Source organism: Orcinus orca, chromosome 9 (assembly GCF_937001465.1).
Source record: "Orcinus orca chromosome 9, mOrcOrc1.1, whole genome shotgun sequence".
Taxonomy (NCBI): domain Eukaryota; kingdom Metazoa; phylum Chordata; class Mammalia; order Artiodactyla; family Delphinidae; genus Orcinus; species Orcinus orca.
Genome location: NC_064567.1, coordinates 27,018,140 through 27,038,260, shown reverse-complemented (window position 1 = coordinate 27,038,260; position 20,121 = coordinate 27,018,140). Strand labels below are relative to the sequence as shown.

The 20,121-nt window shown below is 35.4% G+C and overlaps 1 protein-coding gene, 1 long non-coding RNA gene and 1 other non-coding gene across 5 annotated transcripts in view; 1 reads left to right on the top strand and 2 right to left on the bottom strand.

The window, feature by feature from the left end:
• Nucleotides 1-20,121, bottom strand: part of WASL (WASP like actin nucleation promoting factor) — a 71,148-nt gene that overhangs the window by 7,615 nt on the left and 43,412 nt on the right. For 2 of the 3 annotated variants that reach the window (XM_049714564.1, XM_049714563.1), the window contains exons 6-11: nucleotides 17,394-17,562; nucleotides 16,316-16,358; nucleotides 15,134-15,287; nucleotides 13,269-13,286; nucleotides 9,571-10,091; nucleotides 2,145-2,253 (exon numbers count right to left, since the gene is read on the bottom strand). In XM_049714564.1, the coding sequence (XP_049570521.1) occupies nucleotides 2,145-2,253; nucleotides 9,571-10,091; nucleotides 13,269-13,286; nucleotides 15,134-15,287; nucleotides 16,316-16,358; nucleotides 17,394-17,562 (1,014 nt within the window). The remainder of the gene's footprint in view (nucleotides 1-2,144; nucleotides 2,254-9,570; nucleotides 10,092-13,268; nucleotides 13,287-15,133; nucleotides 15,288-16,315; nucleotides 16,359-17,393; nucleotides 17,563-20,121) is intronic. The other variant, XM_004265492.3, reaches the window with a different exon arrangement.
• Nucleotides 17,825-18,130, top strand: LOC117199771 (uncharacterized). The gene is made up of 2 exons (XR_004481105.2): nucleotides 17,825-17,922; nucleotides 18,007-18,130. It is a non-coding gene; the product is annotated as an uncharacterized LOC117199771 (long non-coding RNA).
• LOC117199797 (small nucleolar RNA SNORA18) lies at nucleotides 18,519-18,649 on the bottom strand. Its single transcript, XR_004481135.1, has one exon. It is a non-coding gene; the product is annotated as a small nucleolar RNA SNORA18 (small nucleolar RNA).

The window sequence follows — 20,121 nt, the reverse complement described above, 5'->3', positions numbered from 1 at the left end:
AATTATAATTCCAGTGACAGGTGGGAACCGCATCAGCACTAAGCCATAAAGGAAACGGAGTAGGCAGTCCCAGTACCTAATCTCCTCTTCTACCCCCTATTCTCCCTTGAACCCACTGACACCGCTCTTTCCGGGTCACCAAGGACCTACCCTCGCTAAAGCTAAAGCTCAAATCTCTGTTCTCATTTTCCTGACCCATCACACCCACCTGACCCAGATGATCACTCCATCCTCCTTCAAACACTTCTTCACCTGACTTCTAAGATACCACACTCTCCAGTGCTCCAAACTCATTAAACTTTCTCTTCTCCATTTATACCCACTTTGATGATCTCATCCAGTTCCATAACTTTAAATACCATGTATATCTTAATGACATGCAAATTTATATTAACTGTTCACATCTCTCCCCTGAATTCCAGACTCATAACCAAATGTCTACTCAATATCTACTTTTAATTTTTTAATAAGTATCTCAAATTTAATATGTACAGAATCAAATTCCTAATCCTTCCTTTCCAACTTGCTACTCCTAAATCTTTCCCACTCTGTTAAAGAAAATTTCACTCTTTCAGCTGCTCAGTTCAAAAACCTCAGAGTTATCCATCACTCCTTTTTTTCCAAACCTCGCTTCCAATCCATCAGCAAACCCAATGACCTCCATATTCAAAGTATAACTGGTATCCAACCACTTCTCAGGTGCTCCCAACCTGATTCAAACCTGCATCATCTCTAGCTTGGATCACTGCCACTCCTCTGCTAAGAACCTTCCAGTGGCTTCCCATCACATTCATGGCTTCCAAAGCCTTACTCCTGACCCGCTGCCACCTCTCAAACTACATTCCTTCTTCTTTCTCCTGCTCTCTTATTCCAGCCCTACTGACCTTGATTGGCACTGTTCCTCAACCTCAGGAACTTTGTACTGGCTGTACACACTTTCCTGTTTTCTACATGGTTTACTCCCTGAACTCCGTCTGGTCTTTTCTCACATGACATCTTAGGTAGGCCTCATTATCCTATTTCAAAATGAACTTCCCTCTCACGGCCTGTTAGTCCTTATATCTCCCTTTTCTGCTTAATTTCTGTCCTTAGTACATATCACCATTTAATATACATATTTTCTAATTTGTTTTATTTATTGTCTCTCTTTCTCACTAGAATGCATGGTCCATGAAGGCAGGAATTTTTGTTGTTTTGTTATTTTATTATTATTCCACAATAAATATTTGTGGACTGAATTAACCTATCCTATCTTTGTAACACGGTATGGAAATAAAAATGCCTATTTAAGAAAAACAAATGTTGCTAAAAGATCTTAGATACCCACATCCTTAAGGATAAAGAAAGAGAAGGAAAATAACATTTACTGAACACCTACTATGTGCTAGGCAATCTGCTGGTTAGTTGCATATTAGTTTACTTACTGTTCATATCAATCATCTGATTTATGAATTCTCTACATGTAACAAACTGGAGAATTGAGGTCCACCACAGGGAGTAAGTAATAGATTTAATAAGAACAAAGATCTGCTTCTAGTACATCATGCTCTCCAGTAAACCTCAACCATCACATCAGCAAACCCTATACTCTTTCTCTCTTTTAAAAGTGATATTCATTTACGTGGTGGTGTGTATATGTTTAATAACCTCAAATAAGTACTAGTTTATTCAAATAAACCTTTTAGGAAAAAAAAAAGAGGAAACAAAAAACTTTAGGATTCTTTACTAAACCCTAGAAACAGTATAAATTATCTCATTTCTCAGCCCCAACTCTTGCAAATCAGGGAAACCTAAATTTCTTATGTCACAAGAATGTCACAGGAATGAGATTCAGGACTCTCCAGCCTTGTTTACAAGTTGTTTGCCAGGCATTCTATTAGTATTTCTGGTTCAGGAAACAAAATTGTCATTTTGCTAAAGTTGTTCTTCCAATTTATGATTATGACAGTGGTGTCTTGACATCCATTAAGTTTCAAATAGACTAGTCACAGTTGCAGCAACTTAAAATATATCCTAGAACCTACATCAATAAGTTATTCAATAGCAGGGGAAAATCTAGCAAAGACTGTGTCACAGAATAAAAAGAGAAGCAGAACTTCAAATATTCAAATTTATTAAATATATATATACACATGCAAATATACCTGAAGAATGAATGGCTTTGCTCCTTTTCTGCATCACTTCCATTAATGCACCTACAATTCCTGAAGTGGGTGCAGGTGTCGGTGGTGTAGACTCTGGGCCGTCAGATACCTTGGAAAGGAAAATCAGCAAAATTTAGTAACACATCCTTAGCAACAAATCTCTGTCTCCAGAAAATCTTTCTCTCTTAGAATCACTTTATTATTTTAAAACAAAACAAAACAAAAAAAGCAAACAATCAAGCCTAGAATAGGATTAACAAAATTAAGAAGAAAAAAAACTGCTGCCTTAAAATAATTCTCCAAGATACATTTCCCCTCCTTAATGTGTAAGCCATTAATACACTTCCAAATTTAATACAACAGTCAAACTTTTTCCTAAATAATACTTGCCCTTACAGCTGGGTTACTTCTGTTCATTCTAGTACACAAAGCCTTGGCTGATGAGAAACTTTAAAACGATTATCAAAGGACATCATTTTACAAAACTAAGGTAGTATTTAGATGCCTAAAGTTATTAGAGAAGAACATTTTAGGATATCTAAGAGCAATTAAAGAGACTTATGGTTTCCTAGAAAAACTCAGCTTTACTAATAGGCTTTATGACTTTAAATATTATACTTAATATAAAGTTATAATGTAAATATGTACAATATATAATATATATACTAGAATTCAAAATGAACCTTCCTTCTCATATCATGTAGGAGGAGGAGATCAGATGCGTAGCTTTCAAAATGTACCTCACAAGGCAACTAACTATCCCTAACTAAAGTACTTTACCTAATATAAACTACATTTGGGGGAAAAAAATCAATATCAAAGGGTCTCATTAAAATCTAATTTCTATATAAAATAATCCCTGATTCCAACACTCATTAAAAACGAGACTACAGGAAGTTTGTAGAGATTTAGGAAAAAAAAATACAATTTAGAAACTATTGCTGTATGTGCACTCTGACTAAAATGAGCAGTCATTTATACAAAACAGTCATTTTGTTAACTTTGTCCCTGGGATGATACTGGTATAATTAAAAATGAAATAGCACAGCTATACTAAATAATTACATACACACACACACACACACACACACACACACATAGTTGACCCTTGAACAACACCAGTTTGAACTGCATGGGTCCACTTATATGCAGATTATTTTCAACAAATATATTGGAAAACTTTTTAAAGATTTGCTACATTTGAAAAAACTTACAGATGAATCACACTGCCTAGAAGTATGGAAAAAATTAAGAAAAAGTTAGATATGTCATGATTGCATAAAACATATATACACATCTATTTTATCATTTACTACCATAAAATATACACGAATCTATTATAAAAAGATAGAATTTATTAAAGCTTATACACAGACTGTACACGGCACCATTCCCTGTTGAGAGAAATGTAAACAAACATAAAGATGCAGTTTTAAATCATAACTGCATAAAATTAACTGTAGTGCACATTGTACTACTGTAATAATTTTGTACCCACCTCCTATTGCTATTTCAGTATGCTCAAGTGTTCTAAGTATACGCTTAAAACTCCCTGTGATGTTATTAGTGTGAGCAGTTTGTCCCTCCAATAAATTGCATATCACAATAAAAAGTGATCTCTCGCAGTTCTCATGTATTTTTCATTGTATTTAGTGCAATACTGCAAACCTTGACCAAAACCACGGGACCCATACTAAGCACCACTAGTAATGCTAGAAGTGCTCCCAAGAAGCGGAGAAAAGTCATGACATTACAAGAAAAAGCTGAATTGTGTGATATGTATTGTAGACTGAGGTCTGCAGCTGCAGCTGCCCACTGTTTCAAGACAAATGAATCCGGCATTAAGGACCATAATAAAAAAAAGAACAAGAAATTCATGAAACCATCGCTGCAGCTACATCATCAGGTGCAAAAACCTTGCACTTTTTGTGAAATAACTTTATATCTCATACTGAAATGCAGCTTCCATGTGGATGCAGGATTGCTATAAGAAAGGCATACCTATAGACTCTAATGATTTGAGAAAAAGTGAAGTCATTACATGACAACTTAAATGAAAAGGAAGGTGAAGGATCTAAAGCTGGAAAATTTAATGCCAGCAAAGGACGGTTTGATAATTTTAGAAAGAGGTTTGGCTTTAAAAGAAAAGCAGCTTCTGCCAACCAAGAGGCAGCAGAGGAGTTCCCAGATGCCATTAAGAAAATAATAGAGGAGAAAGGATATCTGCCTGAATAGGTTTTAAATGTAGACGAAAGTGTCCTAGAAGTGCCCTGGAAGAAAAATGCCACAAAGGACACTTGTAAGTAAGGAAGAGAAGCAAGCACCACGACTGAGGAGGGTTAGGTTAACTCTGCTGTTCTGTGCAAATGCAGTCAGGTTTACGATCAGGACTGCTCTTATCTATAAATTTGCTAACTCTTGTTGAAGGGAAAAGATAAACACCAGCTGCCAGTCTTTTTGGTTAGATGACAAAAAGGCCTGGACAAGGAGAACACTTTTTCTGAATTGGTTTCATCAATGCTTTGTCCCTGAAGTTAGGAGGTCCCTTGCCAGTAAGGGACCACCTTATAAAGTTCTTTTGATACTGGAGAGTGCCCAGGCCACCCAGAACCCCATGACTTCAACACCACAGTGGTCTACTTGCCCCCAACACAACATCTCTAATTCAGCCTCTAGATCAGGGGGTCATAAAGACCTTTAAGGCTCATTACACATGGTACTCTATGTGACGAACTGTCAACTATAGAAGAGAACTCCGGGAGAGAGAACATCATGAAAGTCTGGAAGGATTACGTCATCGAAGATGCCATTGTTCTTACAGAAAATGTGGTGAAAGCCATCAAGCCCGAAACAATAAACTCCTGCTGGAGAAACTGTGTCCAGATGTTCTATATGACTTCATAGGATTTACAACAGAGCCAAGCAAGGAAATCATGAAAGAGATCATTGATATGGCAAAAAAGGTGGCGGGGGGTGGTGGCAGTGGTGGTGAAGAGTTTCAAGATATGGATCTTGGAGAAATAAAAGAGCTAACAGATACCACACCAGAAAAATTAACAGAAGATGACTTGATGAAGATGAGTGTTTCCAAACCAGTGCCAGATGATGATGAAGAAAATGTAGAAGCAGCAGTGCCAGGAAAACAAATGGACATTAGACAATCTGGAGGAAAGAAGGGTTCTCGGACTATTCAAGACTGCATTTGACTTCCTTTACAACATGGACCCTTCTATGATATGGGTACTAAAACTAAAACAAGGAATTATTGGGTTGACCAAAAAGTTCCTTTGGTTTTCAAGTAAAAATAAAAGACACATTTTTCATTTTCACCAAGCTCTTTAGTGAACAATGTAGTCACCCTTTTGTTCCACTATCTTCTGCCACTTTTCAGGCAACATCATAATTCCATCTTCTAAAAACTTTTTTTTTTTTTTTTTTTTTGGCGGTACGCGGGCCTCTCACCACTGTGGCCTCTCCCGTTGTGGAGCACAGGCTCCAGACGTGCAGGCTCAGCGGCCATGGCTCACGGGCCCAGCCGCTCCGCGGCATGTGGGAGCTTCCCGGACTGGAACACGAACCTGTGTCCCCTGCATCAGCAGGCGGACTCTCAACCACTGAGCCACCAGGGAAGCCCTTCTAAAAACTTTTTATCTTTTCGAGCAAAGAACTGTCCCAGGTGCCTTTTATAGTCTTCCAGGGAATTGAAATTTTTTTCATTAAAAAAATTCTGTGAAGACTGAAATAAATGGAAATCCGAAGGTGCAATGTCTGGTGAATATGCAGGATGAATCAGAACTTCCCAGCCAAGCTGTAACAGTTTTTGCCTGGTCATCAAAGAAACATGCAGTCTTGCATTATCCTGATGGAAGATGATGCGTTTTCTGTTGACTTAATTCCAGATGTTTTCATCAAGGGCTGATTTCAGTTGTTCTAACTGGGAGCAGTACTTGCTGGAATTAATTGTTTGGCTTTCCGGAAGGAGCTCATAATAGAGGACTCCCTTCCAATGCCACCATATACACAACATCACCTTCTCTGGATGAAGACCGGCCTTTGGTGTGGTTGGTGGTCGTCCATTTCGCTTGCCCCACAATCTCCTCCGTTCCACATTATTGTACAGTATCCACTTTTCTTTGCCAATCACAATTTGTTTGAAAAACGGAATGTTTTCGTTATGTTTCAGTAGAGAATTGCATGTGGAAATATGGTCAAGAAGGTTTTTTTTCGCTTAACTTATGTTGAACCCAAACATCAAAGCGATGAACATAAACCAAGCTGGTGCAAATGATTTTTACCGCTTGATTTGAATATTTTGAGTATGTCGGCTATCTCCCGCGTGGTATAACACTGATTGTTCCCAATTAATGTCTTGACTTGATCGCTATCAACTTCAATTGGTCTCCCTGACCGTGGAGCATCATCCAGCGTGAAATCTCCGGCACGAAACTTCGCAAACCACTTTTGACACGTTTGATCAGTCACAGTCCCTTCTCCATACACTGTACAAGTCTTTTTTTACGTTTCGGCTGTGTTTTTACCTTTCTTGAAATAATAAAGCATAATATGCTGAAAATGTTTTTCTTCCATTTTCAATATTAAAACGGCTACACAAAAATTCATCAATTTTTGGTAAGTTTTTTTTTTTAATGCACGCTGATATGACAGCTGTCACAATACAATCTAATAAAATTGTTTCGAATGAAGTTAAAGACAACCTAAGTGCTACTAGAGCCATCTTACGGGAAAAACCGAACAAACTCTTTGGCCAACCCAGTATGATATAGTTCTATAAAATTAGTGTGCCTGCCTCTCCTGCCTCCCCTTACCCCTCCCTCCACATCTTCCATTGAGGCCACTCCTGAGACATCAAGAAAGACTAACACCTCCTTTTCCTCCTCCTGCTCTTCAGCCTGCTCAATGTGACGACAACAAGGATGAAGCCCTTTACGATGACCTACTTCCACTTAATGAACAGTAATCATCATGCTGTACAGTTAATAAATTTATCTGTTGTGTATGTGTGTCTCTGTGTGAAAATCTAATAACTATATGGCAAGAACTGTATGAAATATTTTTGTGTCATCATCATCACCTAAGTATTCATCATGTAGAACACTGTGTGTAAGAGTTGAAGTGGATAGCCACTCCTTACATAGGCGTAAGGTGAGGGATATTTAATATAAAATTCATACTGTGTTAGTTTTCTTACTGTTTTACAACTTTGCTTTTGGAGAACTACATTACCATACAGTATGCCCCCCTCTCTCGTAACTGGAGAAACTGCGTATCTGCCTACCTTCACAGGCAAGTGGTTTTTGAAAAAACATATAACAATGTTCCCAATACAGTATTATGAATATGACTGTACTAACATATGCCATAAAAATTTTATAACGATTCATTCACTAGTATATAGGCTGGCTACTGTGAAGCAACCATATCGAATATGCTAGGCTACCATAAAGCAATCATATGGCTGCCTCTCCGTTAACGCTGCATGAATTATTATACATGTAAATAAATATAAATTTCTCACATTCTTTTCATTTTTGATGTCTACTGTTAGTATTACATATAACATCTACAGTGTTTGTATTAATAAGACAATATTGACCAAATTGATGTAGGTACTAACAGATAGATTATTCATCTTGTAAACAGATGATGTAAACTTACAGCATCGATAAATACAGTTTACTACTGTGAATGTATTTTCTCTTCCTTATGATTTTCTTAATAACATTTCCCTTCTCTAGCTTACTTTGTTGTAAGAATACAGTATATAATACATATACAAAATATGTGTTAAATTAACTGTTTATGTTATTGGTAAGGCTTCCAGTCAACAGCAGGCCATTAGTAATTAAGTTCTGGGGAGTCAAAAGTTATACACAGATTTGACTGCTCAGGGGGCTGGCACCCCTAACTCCCATTGCTGTCCAAGGGTCAACTTATGTATTTGAAATTCTAAAGTATATGACCCCATTAAAATCTGCTATTCACCTGGGCTGTGGTCATTTTGACAATAATTCCCCCCCCCCAACAACTATTCAAAGTTCTTCAACTGCTCCTGAGAAACCTGTAGTCTGAACTAAATCGGGAGAGGGAGCAGAGGTGATTGTTCACAGGCTGATCTAAGTATCATCCTGAATACATATTAAGAAAAGATGTAGACACATTTTAAAGAAGTTTCTTAAATCTGTGCTAGGTTGATGTTTAAATGCTTTCCTTCGATTAGCTGTGTTCCCTAGCCATCATTCTTTTCCTAGCTAAAGCTTCTGAGATTTAGTAAGTTATCATAATTCTCTACACATTGCAAAATAATTTTCAATTAAAATCTCCTTTCAGCTCCATTTACTTCACAGAAAAATCTACCATCCATAACCTGCCTGAAGCCCTGCAGAGCAAATGTTCCTCCTGGAACTCAGAGACCACACATAAAGGCCCAGAGGAAGCATGTGAATGTTAGCCAGGTTAGGCTCTAGGTCAGGGGTCAGGAAACTACTGCCATGGACCAAATCTAGCCTGTCTCCTGTTTCTGTATAACTTTTTTAAAGCTAAGAATGATTTTTTACACATTTTTAAATGGTTGAAAGAAAACAAAAGAAGAATATCTGTGATATGTGTAAATTACATGAAAGTCAAATTTCAGTGTCCATAAATAAAGCTTTATAGAACACAATCATGCCCACTGACTTATGTGCTGTCTATGGCTGCTGCTTTTGTGGTATAATAGCAGAGTTGAGCAGCTGTAACAGATACCATATGGCCTGCAAGCCTAAAATGTTTATTATCTGGTCCTTTAAAAAAAAAGTTTGCCAACCTCTGCTCTGGAAGATGAAACGATGACCTCAACCAATTCAGAGAATCCAAAATTATCTGTCACTATAGAAATTCTAATTAGAACTCTTTGAATTTTCTGTGGAGTCTCATTCTCTACTAATCTAAATTTCAGACACATAAACTTTAAAATATGGTTTAGTTTTCATAAAGTTAATGGTTTGACTTTGCCAAAATGATTACAATTGGTTTCAACAGGGCTATTTTTACTTCTGTATAGTTTAATAAAGATTTTTCTTTAAATTAAAATTTATTTAAAAGTGTAGAACGACAGATTGCAAACATAGTGCAATATTCTTTATATGAGGTTCTAGAATAGGCAAACTAAACCTATGGTGATAGAAATCAGGTCAGTGATACTTTCTGAGAACGGAGAGGCATGAGGGAACTTTCTGGGGTGATATTTTGATACAGAAGTATGGACCACACAGGTAAAGGTATAAACTTACGCATTTTAAGGTATGTAAGGGTTGGAAAAACACACACCAAGAGAAAAAGTAAAAAAATTTTTTTCAAAGATGTCTTATAATTGCTTTAAAATTCCATTAAGACAGGCAGTCTAAACCGAAAGGAACAGATTACTTACAGATTTCAGCTGAATACCCTGCCGTATCTGGTCTAAAAGCGCATCCCTTCCAGAGCAGGACACCGGTCGACTGTTCTGTTCCACTTTTTTTAGCTGAGCACCCTCTCTGATTTGATCTAAAAGAGCTGCTTTGCTTCCTGCAGAAGTTGGAACCTGATGGTCACCATCGGAAGGGAGGCCGGGGGGAGGTGGCGGCCCCGGCGGCGGAGGAGGTGGAGGCGGCGGGGGCGGTGCCGCCGGCCCCGCCACCGACATTGGCGGAGGAGGTGGCGGCGGCCCGGAAGGCGCTGAGGAGGGAAGGGCCGGAGGAGGGGGAGGGTACATCCTGTTTGGCGGTGGCGGAGGCACCCCGACACCTGGCCTGGACGGAGGCGGCGGTGGCGGCGCAGCCGAGGGAGCTCTTGAAGGGGGCGGGGGAGGAGCCCCTCTTCCCCGGGCAGGAGGGGGAGGAGGGCCCGAACTGTGCGGAGGCGGCGGGGGAGGAGGCGGCCCTCCCCGGGACGGTGGTGGAGGTGGTGGTGCTGCAATGAAAACAGAAAAAAAGAAAAGCATGCTTCCCCCCCCCCAAAACATGATACTGAAAGAGCGGCTCATTTCAACATGTATTAAAAAAAACCAATATGAGGGGGAAAAAAGAGGCCTCATCTTTGTATGTTACTTTACAAAGATACCTGGGCACAGATGATATCTTACAACTCTGTTTGGGACTACTCGGCCTGAAGATCGCCTTCCTGGTCTATCTTGAAAAAATACTAGCTAAAATAGTAGAATTTAGTTTTTAGGAATCAGCACCACTTATCAAGGTAAGGGAATAAACACATTTTTATGTAATAATAAAACTATAACAATGATATCAAACATTTTGGGCAATAAGCGACATTTTACATTTTCATAAAAATGGATACCTTCTCTCTTTAAAGAATCAAGTATATTTAGTTGTTTTATAAAATTAATTTACATTCAGAATTAAATAGCTAATGTAGTATAATCTATTAGAATTTATTCAAGTTAATCTGAGCTAAACTCAAAACTTTTTGACAATGTAAATCTTTGTCACCTAACTTACATTTGTAATTTATATTGTCCTACATTTTTACATGTATAGAACATGTAATAACATATAATACAAGTTATGTAATAAATATATATTATAGTGATATATAATACAATGTATCATGTATATATTGTATCTGTTGTACTACATTAATAAAAGATGGTCAGCAATTCCAGTGATGGCATTAAGGGAGACTGGTTGCTCAGCTGAAATGTTTAACTACTTATCCATTAACAAATTAACTGAGAATTTCTAAACACTGTAAAATTAAAGTTATTAATAAAATATTAACATTATCCTGGTAGTAATGACATATACATTCTTATTTTACTTAAGGGAAAATGTAAGCTAAAATAGAGAAACAAATTCAAAGTACAAAATTTATTACATTTCTAGAGACATGATTTTACCAACAGCATACACAAACTTACATAATAATGAACTTCATTATTTCTCCATTCATTTAAAGAGTGACTAGAAAAAATAACTATTTTTAGGAATAAAGAAATCCTAAAACCCATGAGAGCTATTTGTATTTACTGGTACCAACTAATATATTATTGATGGATATTTCGACAATCTATATAATAAAAATACCTACCTTAATTTCAAATAATAATAGGCTCAGATGCTCAATAATGCAATGATACCAGAGAAGACAAAGCCCCCCTCAGTTCAAAGGAAATCAAACATTATCTTCTGATTTTATTTGGGACTATCATGGAAATACACTCTAAAATATGCTATCAAATACAGTCATAAACATTAGATGAAATATACGGAAAGGCCAAAGCTCACAAGGGTACTGTCTCCTGGCACAGAAACTTTTAAAACTGGAAATAATATATAGCTGCAAACAGGACAGTCATCCTACTTGGATACAGGCCATCACTGAGGGAAGTTCCTATGATTTACACTCAAGGCATATTGGAGATCTGGGGTTGCAGCTAAGGTTCACCCAATTTTCTCACCAGATCCAAGGCAAGGAGGTTTAAACTTGCTAAAACCAAATTCTTTTCCTAACATAATTTGTAATAACAGGGTAAAACCAAGAGGATATGGCATATGTATATTATGTATACTCCCTGAATAAGATAGTACATCAAATCCTTCAAGCAGATACAAAGATTTCATTTTAATCAGCTGAGGTTTACATTTCAAAAAACAATGTTGTCTGAACTAGCATTTTTATGATTTAGTTGTTTGTTAATCAAGAGGAAAAGGACCCACTCTATTCTACTACAAAAGGTATTAGTCCATCATTTCCTGTGGTTTCACCAAGGACTCTGGAACCATAATCTTTTCTATGTACAATGATATATCTCTTCAATAGATAGATTTAAAGTTCTTTTGAACTGGGAATAAGCACATTTATTGGAATAATTTGGGATTCAGCTAATACCCATTCAAAGAGACAGTAAATTATTGTTCAGGCAAAGGGAGAGCCTTAATTGATAGTGAATAAATTATCAACTGCACCAAGTTTGGGTACAGCACAAGTTCAGCATTTCTATTATCTGAAAAGTGAGCAGTAACATCTCTGTATTTTCATGAGGAAAACATCTATTACCAACTTTCTATTTTTAAAATCTGTATTATGCCTACATAAAAAAAGGAAAGTATGCAGAAGATATGCCATATCATACCAAGGTAAAAATGTGAAAGAATTAAAACAGGAGGAGAGGAGAGACGGCACGTTAGGTTCACATGCACAAAAATGTCTGCTGAGCAGATCACACACCACTGTGAGAAAGTCTGGCGGCCTACAGATTTTCAAAACTCAGTCAAACAAACACCAGAATCAGAATGACAATGATAGTTCTTAGATATTTAATAAATACATAAAGTAAAAAGCATGACACAAACGTTACAACAAATAAAACTGTTCTTACTATCAAAGCTTAGTTAGAAAAGAAGAAAGACTGAGGCTTATGGAAAAAACCCCGTCTTGATGCTGCACTATAAAGAAAAGTTGATATACTTAACTTTCAGATATTATTTCAGATCAAATTAATATTAAGAGTAATTGGTAGATAACTCTAGATATTTATTTAAGGGAATTATAAGCAGAAATTGTAAAATAATATAAATATAACTAATATTTAAAAGAAATGTAGTTTTATAGAATTCAGGAAACTACTCTCATGAAGATGAAGTAAACCAGGCAAGTATTATTCAAGACAAATTTAAACTTATGGGAATACTAACAACTCTCTGAGTAGTCATTTATAACTGCATGTTTGCTTATGTTTAGTCCTCCCCACTGCCCCAAATTAATGTACAAATGTAAGTATATTTTATGTAGGTTATTGAAATAATGCCAATTGTGAAAAGCAATCACTAAAAATAAGTATATTAATAATAAAAACAGTGGTGCAGTTAAGAGGTAATCCACAGAATTTCAAAAAAATTATCTAAATTACAGATGAAATATGAGCTCTGACTCATATAGAAATAAACTTCCTTTTTTACTTTAGCATCTATGTAACATTAGTTACATAGCCCCAAACATTAGTTTGAATAGAAGGCAGAAAACCTTACTGGATGTTAGATTTGGAGGCAGGATAAATGAGTTGTAGCTTCTTTGAAAATAAACACATGCATAATTTAGTACACTGGGCCAAATAACATCCCCCATACATACCACTCCACTGTGGTGGACCTAAGAACAGATTATTAGAAATTAATGGACTTCAAACAATTGCAAAGACACACACACAAAAAGATACACTGGAAATCACAAGGTCTCCTACTTTTTACAAATTTGATTACATGATTTTACAAAATAAATTTCAAGAGATTTAAGTTTTACAAAATATATTTTTATGATAACTTCATAAACTTCTCTGTCTCTAATTTTTTTCATACTTCTGAACACACTATATGTTTTGCCTAGAAAATATTTCCTTAATAAAAATCATTAATCTGTCTTTTTATTCTTCCTCTAAAAAAATGTACCTTCTATAAAATCAATCTTGGTTGTCTAAAAGGTTTCAAACTGGGAGTTAGATTCTTGAGTATATGAATCTTGAGTATAAGTTCCCAAAGCATGTTTTATGTAATGCCTGTGAATTTTTTTTGTTTTAGGTAATTTAACTGAGGAAAGACCTTGCCTAATTTGATGTTTTAAAAGCAATTAGAATAAAAAGCAGTAACAATAAGTTTAAAAAACAAACTCAATTAAGTTAATACAGACAACTCTCAGTTACAGATATTCAGGTGAGAGGGCAGCAGTATGGACTAACAAATGTCAAGAGTATTTATAAACTTATAAATTCAGAGAACTCAGAGAGACCCTGAAAATATTTTGGTATAAGGTGAAGGTGTGTGGTAACAGTGGAGAAAAAGAGAGTCAAGGAACAAACTAGGGGTCCACAAGACCTTCCATCATCTGTATACTAACTGTAACTACAACTCATTCTGGCCGCATTAAAAAACAATAATGTTGCTGTGCCCCAGATGTTTTTATTAAAAATCCACAGAATTTGGAAATGTAATCTCTTCATGAAATAAGATAAATTAGCATCATACTAGTTTCAGTGGAACTAGCATTGTGTTTCCACAACAGTAATTATGACTGTATACTTGTTTATATACCTGTTGTCACACCAGACTAAGATTTCTGGGGGCAGAAACCGTACCTTTATATCGAAATATCCTGAGTAGAGACCAGTGCTGACATAACAATGTTTACTAAATATATGAATGAGTGAATGAATGAACATCAGCAGTGAAAAAGATACAGGTAAGTCAAATACCTAATTGAAAATGAGTTAAATTCTTCAGAAGAATGCTATGATTAACTGGAGCTTTTGTTTTGCTACACTATCTATCATGAGTATGCAAAGACTAGGAAGAAGAAAAGTAACCCCAAATGAATAAGGTGGCAAAGAGATAACAGTCATATTAGAAAACTCAGAATTAACTGTATTTGCATTTTACTGTGATAATTATTAAGATATGACCAAAAAACAAGGTGATTTAAATAAAATATCAGATCTTAAAAGGTTGCAAGTTGTTTGTGCTCTCAGGTACCAAATGACAAATTTTGAACTTTAGCCAAGAAAAAAAATGTATTTCAAAATAAATAGATTTTTCATTATTTATATTCTGAAAATGCTTATTATACATTACAGAATTCATGATTATATTTAAATTACTACTTCTGAATTGTAATAAAAACATTGATAGTGGTCTCTAAGATTCAGTAAGTGAAATATTATGCAACTATTATTTTTTATTCTAAAACAAATAGCCAGAAGATTTTGTATGAATTTTCATTAATTTAATATAAGACTTTTTAATAATAAGGAAAGCCTTGACAAGTTTTTCAATTATACTGAAATAATGTAAAACACAGTACACTGGGCCAAACTAGTTCTCCATAAATTTGAACATTCTGCTTAAGGAAGGTTCACGTGAATGTATGTAGCTGTCGTCCACGAAACTGACCTCAAAAGATTCAAAAGAAAAAATAGATCAGAATGCCTGAATAGAAATAAAAGTTACCTTGCCTTCGTAGTTCATTTTTAACAGCTTCAACACCTCCTGTTTTTTCAATGAAGTCATATATAACTTTTGATGTTTCTCTGTCTTTAAGTTGTGCCTCTGAGATTCCACACAGATCAAAAAGATTCTTCAATTCTGGATCCAAATTATTCAGCTACAACAGACAAAATAACTGCTAACTATAAAACCTATGTCAAATTTTTTACAATAGCAAGTTGAAATATTATTCTCATATCTATGCCCTTTATGAAATTATTTTCTTTTGTTTATAAATTTTTAATATAGTTAGATTATTTATATGCTAACTAAACTGTCTTACAAAAAATAGAAAAGATAAGAACAAAGAATAGGTTTTATATTTTATCTCATCTCTTTGTTCCCTACCTTTAAAAAGAAGGCATCTCATTTAAAGTTTTACTAATCCTTTCATGACTCAGACATCTCTAATGCTCACCTACTATTCCACCTTGTCCTAAATAAGATTTAGGTATAATCACAAATACCACAAAAAAAGTAAATCATTTGAAAATTTGAGGTCAAGGACCTCTTTATGACCCAAGCACTCTGTACAGTGCCCAACACAAAGAGGCACTCAAAAACACTGTGGTGTTAACATTGTAGTTCTAACAAAAATAACCAAAATAATTTTTGACCCCAATCACAAATAATATTTCTTTTCAAATAATTTTTCCAAACCCTGATTATCTGCCAAATGTTAAATACGTAACTTAGGTAACCAAGTTTCAACTATTTTGCTCACAATGCTATAAATTAATGAATGATGAAATTGCCAAAAAGAATAATAGAATAAAAAGATCTAGATAATTTTAACAACTGGATATTCAGAATTTTATTATAGTACTTTCCAGTAATTTGGCATATATTCCCCTCGAATGATCACTTTGCAGAAATAATTTTCTTCTCTTGGCTTTCAAAACATAGAGTTTTTACATTATAGTAGATAAAGCCAAGGAGTTAAAAAAACTTTCTCTTTAGAGACTTAGCCATCAATGATAGAACAGTCTATGATTTAAAACCTCAGTGGAATATGAACATAAATACAAGCACATTCCAATAAACACTAGAGTTAACAAAAATGAATAAGAATAAAAGTCTAAAGACAGGCCATGACATTCCCACATATTTAGAATAATAATGCTTATGGCTTGAAAAGACACTTACATCAAAGCCAGTATTCGGATCCCAACCAACATGTCCAATGTGCCTAAAGCGGTAGATAGAAAAATATAGAGAAATAAAATGCATAAATGGCATTAAAAACCTAATATATAAGAAATCCAATCCACTCAGTGAATTTTTGGCCTGAACTAACAGTTCTCATAGACATAACCATATTCAGGGAAAAACTGTACAAGTAGTCAAGAAACCAGGATTCTAGCCCAGGCTCTGCTACTAATTGAGCCGTAACATTTTTACACAATCTTTCTGAGTATCCATTTCCTTAACTGACAAACTAGCATAAGAACACAAGCATTATATGTATGAGAGGACAGGAGTTTTGTAATGAAGTAATGAAATAATGGATAAGAGAATGCTTGAAATATGTCAAATAAATACCAAAGGTTTGATGCCTACTATAGACTGAGTGTGTCTTCCGAAAATTCCTATCTTGAGACCTAATCCCCAATGTGATAGTTCTTGGAGATGAGGATTTGGGCAGGTCATGAGAGTGGATTCCCCAAGAATGGGATTGGTGCCCTTAAGAAAGAGGTCCTGGAGAGCTCTCTCGCCCTCTTCCAACATGTGAGGACACAGTGAGAAGATGGCTGTCTATGAACCAAGAAGTGGGACCTCACAAGACACCGAATCTTGCCTGCCTCTTCCTTTCTCACAGCCTCCAGAACTGTGAGAAATAAATTTCTGTTGTTTATAAGCTACCCAGTCTATTGTATTCTGTTAGCAGCCCAAACAGATTAGGACAATGCCTTTAGGCAATTTCCAAATATCATTTATAGGGAAAAGTGAGATTTCCTTTTCATGTCCAACAATTAGTTGAAAAAACAACTCTAATTTTTCTTTTCTCATGGGTGGAAAAGTAAATAAACTAAGATTAATAAAACGTCTATTGAGCAATAGCCTTTAAAAAACTCCAACAAAATTTATAGCTGAAAAGGTTTGCAAGTGATAAATATAAGAGTTCTCCCAAAAAGCAAACCAAACTTTCTAACAATTTAAAAAATCAAGAGCAGAAATGAGTAAATCAAAAGTAAAGATAAGAATAATAAAAGAACTGTCTTACTGGAAATTGCTTGGTGTTCCAATATCTGCCTTAGTTAATCTCTTCTTTTTAGCTTTTCCTTTTTTCTTTTCTTTGGTATGGGAGATGTTGTTGACTTGTGGACCATAAAATCTATTTGTTGTAATTTCTGGATTTTTTATGTCAACTGTTGCCATGGGTAGATTAGGACCTGCAAATAAAGTCAAAATAATATAAAAGGGATATAATTTAAGATAACAATTATTACAATCATAATTTATAATTTAAATATTTTTTCCTGGACCACTTCATTACTATAATAATGAAGGACCACTTCATTACTATAAATTATTTAAATTTTAAACCTGCATGTTAATTTTTTATAATTCCAAAAATTCCTATATTTCCAAAGTCTATAATAAATTCTTTTTTTTTTTAAAGTATCTGTCTTTAATTCCATATAACTTTCTTACAGATTATACCATCAGTTACCTGAAGTGAAAAAGCAAAAGAGAAAGCAAAGCAAGACGCATATGCCCAAAACAGAGCAAGGGCAAAAGAATTTCATAAGGTGAGCAGCCACCGCCCCCCCCAATTTTTTATGTCTAAGGCACATCAGAACTATAACTGATAAATGTTATTATTCCCTCCACAGAAAACATTAGAGACACTTCGAGCCAAAAATATATGCTGACTTTCCGCACAAAGTGTAAAGGGTTTTTTTTTTTATTATGTGTAACACCAAGTTATTTAAGTCAATAAATTTTTAAGGAATTTCACACGTTCTGATTCTTTCCACTGCCAATCACCTTAGTTCCTCCAAACTCATAATCTTCAAGATAAAACAGCCCTTTCAAAAAGAAGTTATCATGTGAGTCAGCCCACAATTCTTTTAGTTAGGCTTCTTTGATCTCCAATGAAATATGGACACACTTCAAAATTCCCCATCTGTAATCTTTGGGATCCAATTTCCTCAAGCAATTTACTTTAGGACCATGTTTAGGGTCAGGAGATGGATCTGCCTGGTTCTGAATTTGACACCCTCTAAAAACGTATTAGGTTCAAATCATATTCACTCCTAAGCCATCACACCCTAGTACAGATCATTGGGATATGCCAATACCAAAGATAAAAAGTTTGTTAGGTTTTTCACAGTTTACTTGGCAGCTCTGTCTTGTAGTTCTTTCCCACAGATCTAACAGGTAGTTCTATGAGTAAAGGAAACCACGCAGTTAATCTATGAGGCGTTTCCAACGATGTAGGTTTACAGAAAAAGCCCCATCGGGATAGACCTCAACTATAATAAATTCTTAAACAAATTAGCATAGATACATTATTTCAAAGCAAACTCTTTTTATAACATTAAATCTCATGAATATAAATTTTCAACAAGAATTTAAATTTAATTGATCTGATCCATCAAATTTTGACTATAACAGCCTCACATCCAACACATTACTCACTGGTAAAGTGGCATATATTACATAGGAAGAGTAAAAGAAGCATCGACTTTGTTTTAAATCTAGTAAAGAAGTCTAGCCTTACTTCTTTATTTCAACTTTATTAGTCTATGATGAACAAAAATTTATACAAATATTACTACCATTTTTTTCAAAATCTGTCATACTTAAGTCTAGTAGTATTCTCCCCATTATTATACACACACTTTGGCTAGCAGAAGTACAGAGCTCAAAAATTTTAAATAGAAAAATTCTCAAAACATTCCATCTTCCACAAGGATCAACAGTAAAAAGATCTCAGGCATCTTCAGGTATTATTAATAGCATCTTCAGGAATGACACTAAACGTAGCACACAAAAATTTGTTTTGTAATTCACAAAAGTATTTTGGTCTTAAAAGTATGAGAGTCTGAACAAAATATATTCATCTTAAAAATTCCTTAAAAAATTTAACCAAAGGGCAACACATGTTCCTTAGAGATCCCATTTTAACATATGATTCTCTGACATAACTTCCTATTAGACCAAATTCCTCTGAGATGATATTAATGATGACTTTTAAAATACTGTATAAAATATAATCACTACTGTGCAGAGAAACAGTCAACATAGCAGGCCTGAGACTGCTATCTTTAGAAAGGCCTGCTTTGCAAGGTTGGCCCTTAGCTGGCATCTAGGATCTAGGATCTCAAGAGGGTTCCCATTATCCCCTGATAAGATGGGCTCATTGTGTCTCAACTATTTGTGCTAACAATGTGGTTTATGCTGAATACTTGCTTTCCTTCTGGGAGTCTAGAATCTTGGTATGTCCTAGACAGAAGATGCCCACGTGACTAGCCCCCAATAAACCCTAGGCACTGAGCTTCTTTAGACAACAGTTCATGTGTGTTGCAACAATTCATTGCTGGAGACATTAAGCATATCCCCTGTGACCAATGAGAGAATACTCTTGGAAGCCTGTGTGTAGTTTCCCCCAGACTTAACCCCATGTGTCTTTCCCTTTTGTTAATTTTTGTTTTATATCCTTTCACTGTAATAAATCTTTGCCATGAGTACCTCTATGTGCTCAGTCCTGTGAGCCCTAATGAATCACCAACTGGAGGAGTGGTCTGTGGAATCCCCAACGCAAGCATAGAATGGCAGACAGAAATCCCAAGACATTACAGGCTAATGTATATCGAGTGATCACTAAATGCTAACTTGACTATAATTCTTCAATTATGCTGAAAACCTCAAATATATCCTATTCATAAAAGTTGTCTGAAATAAAATATTACCTATATGGGAAATTATATATAACTAATTTTCTC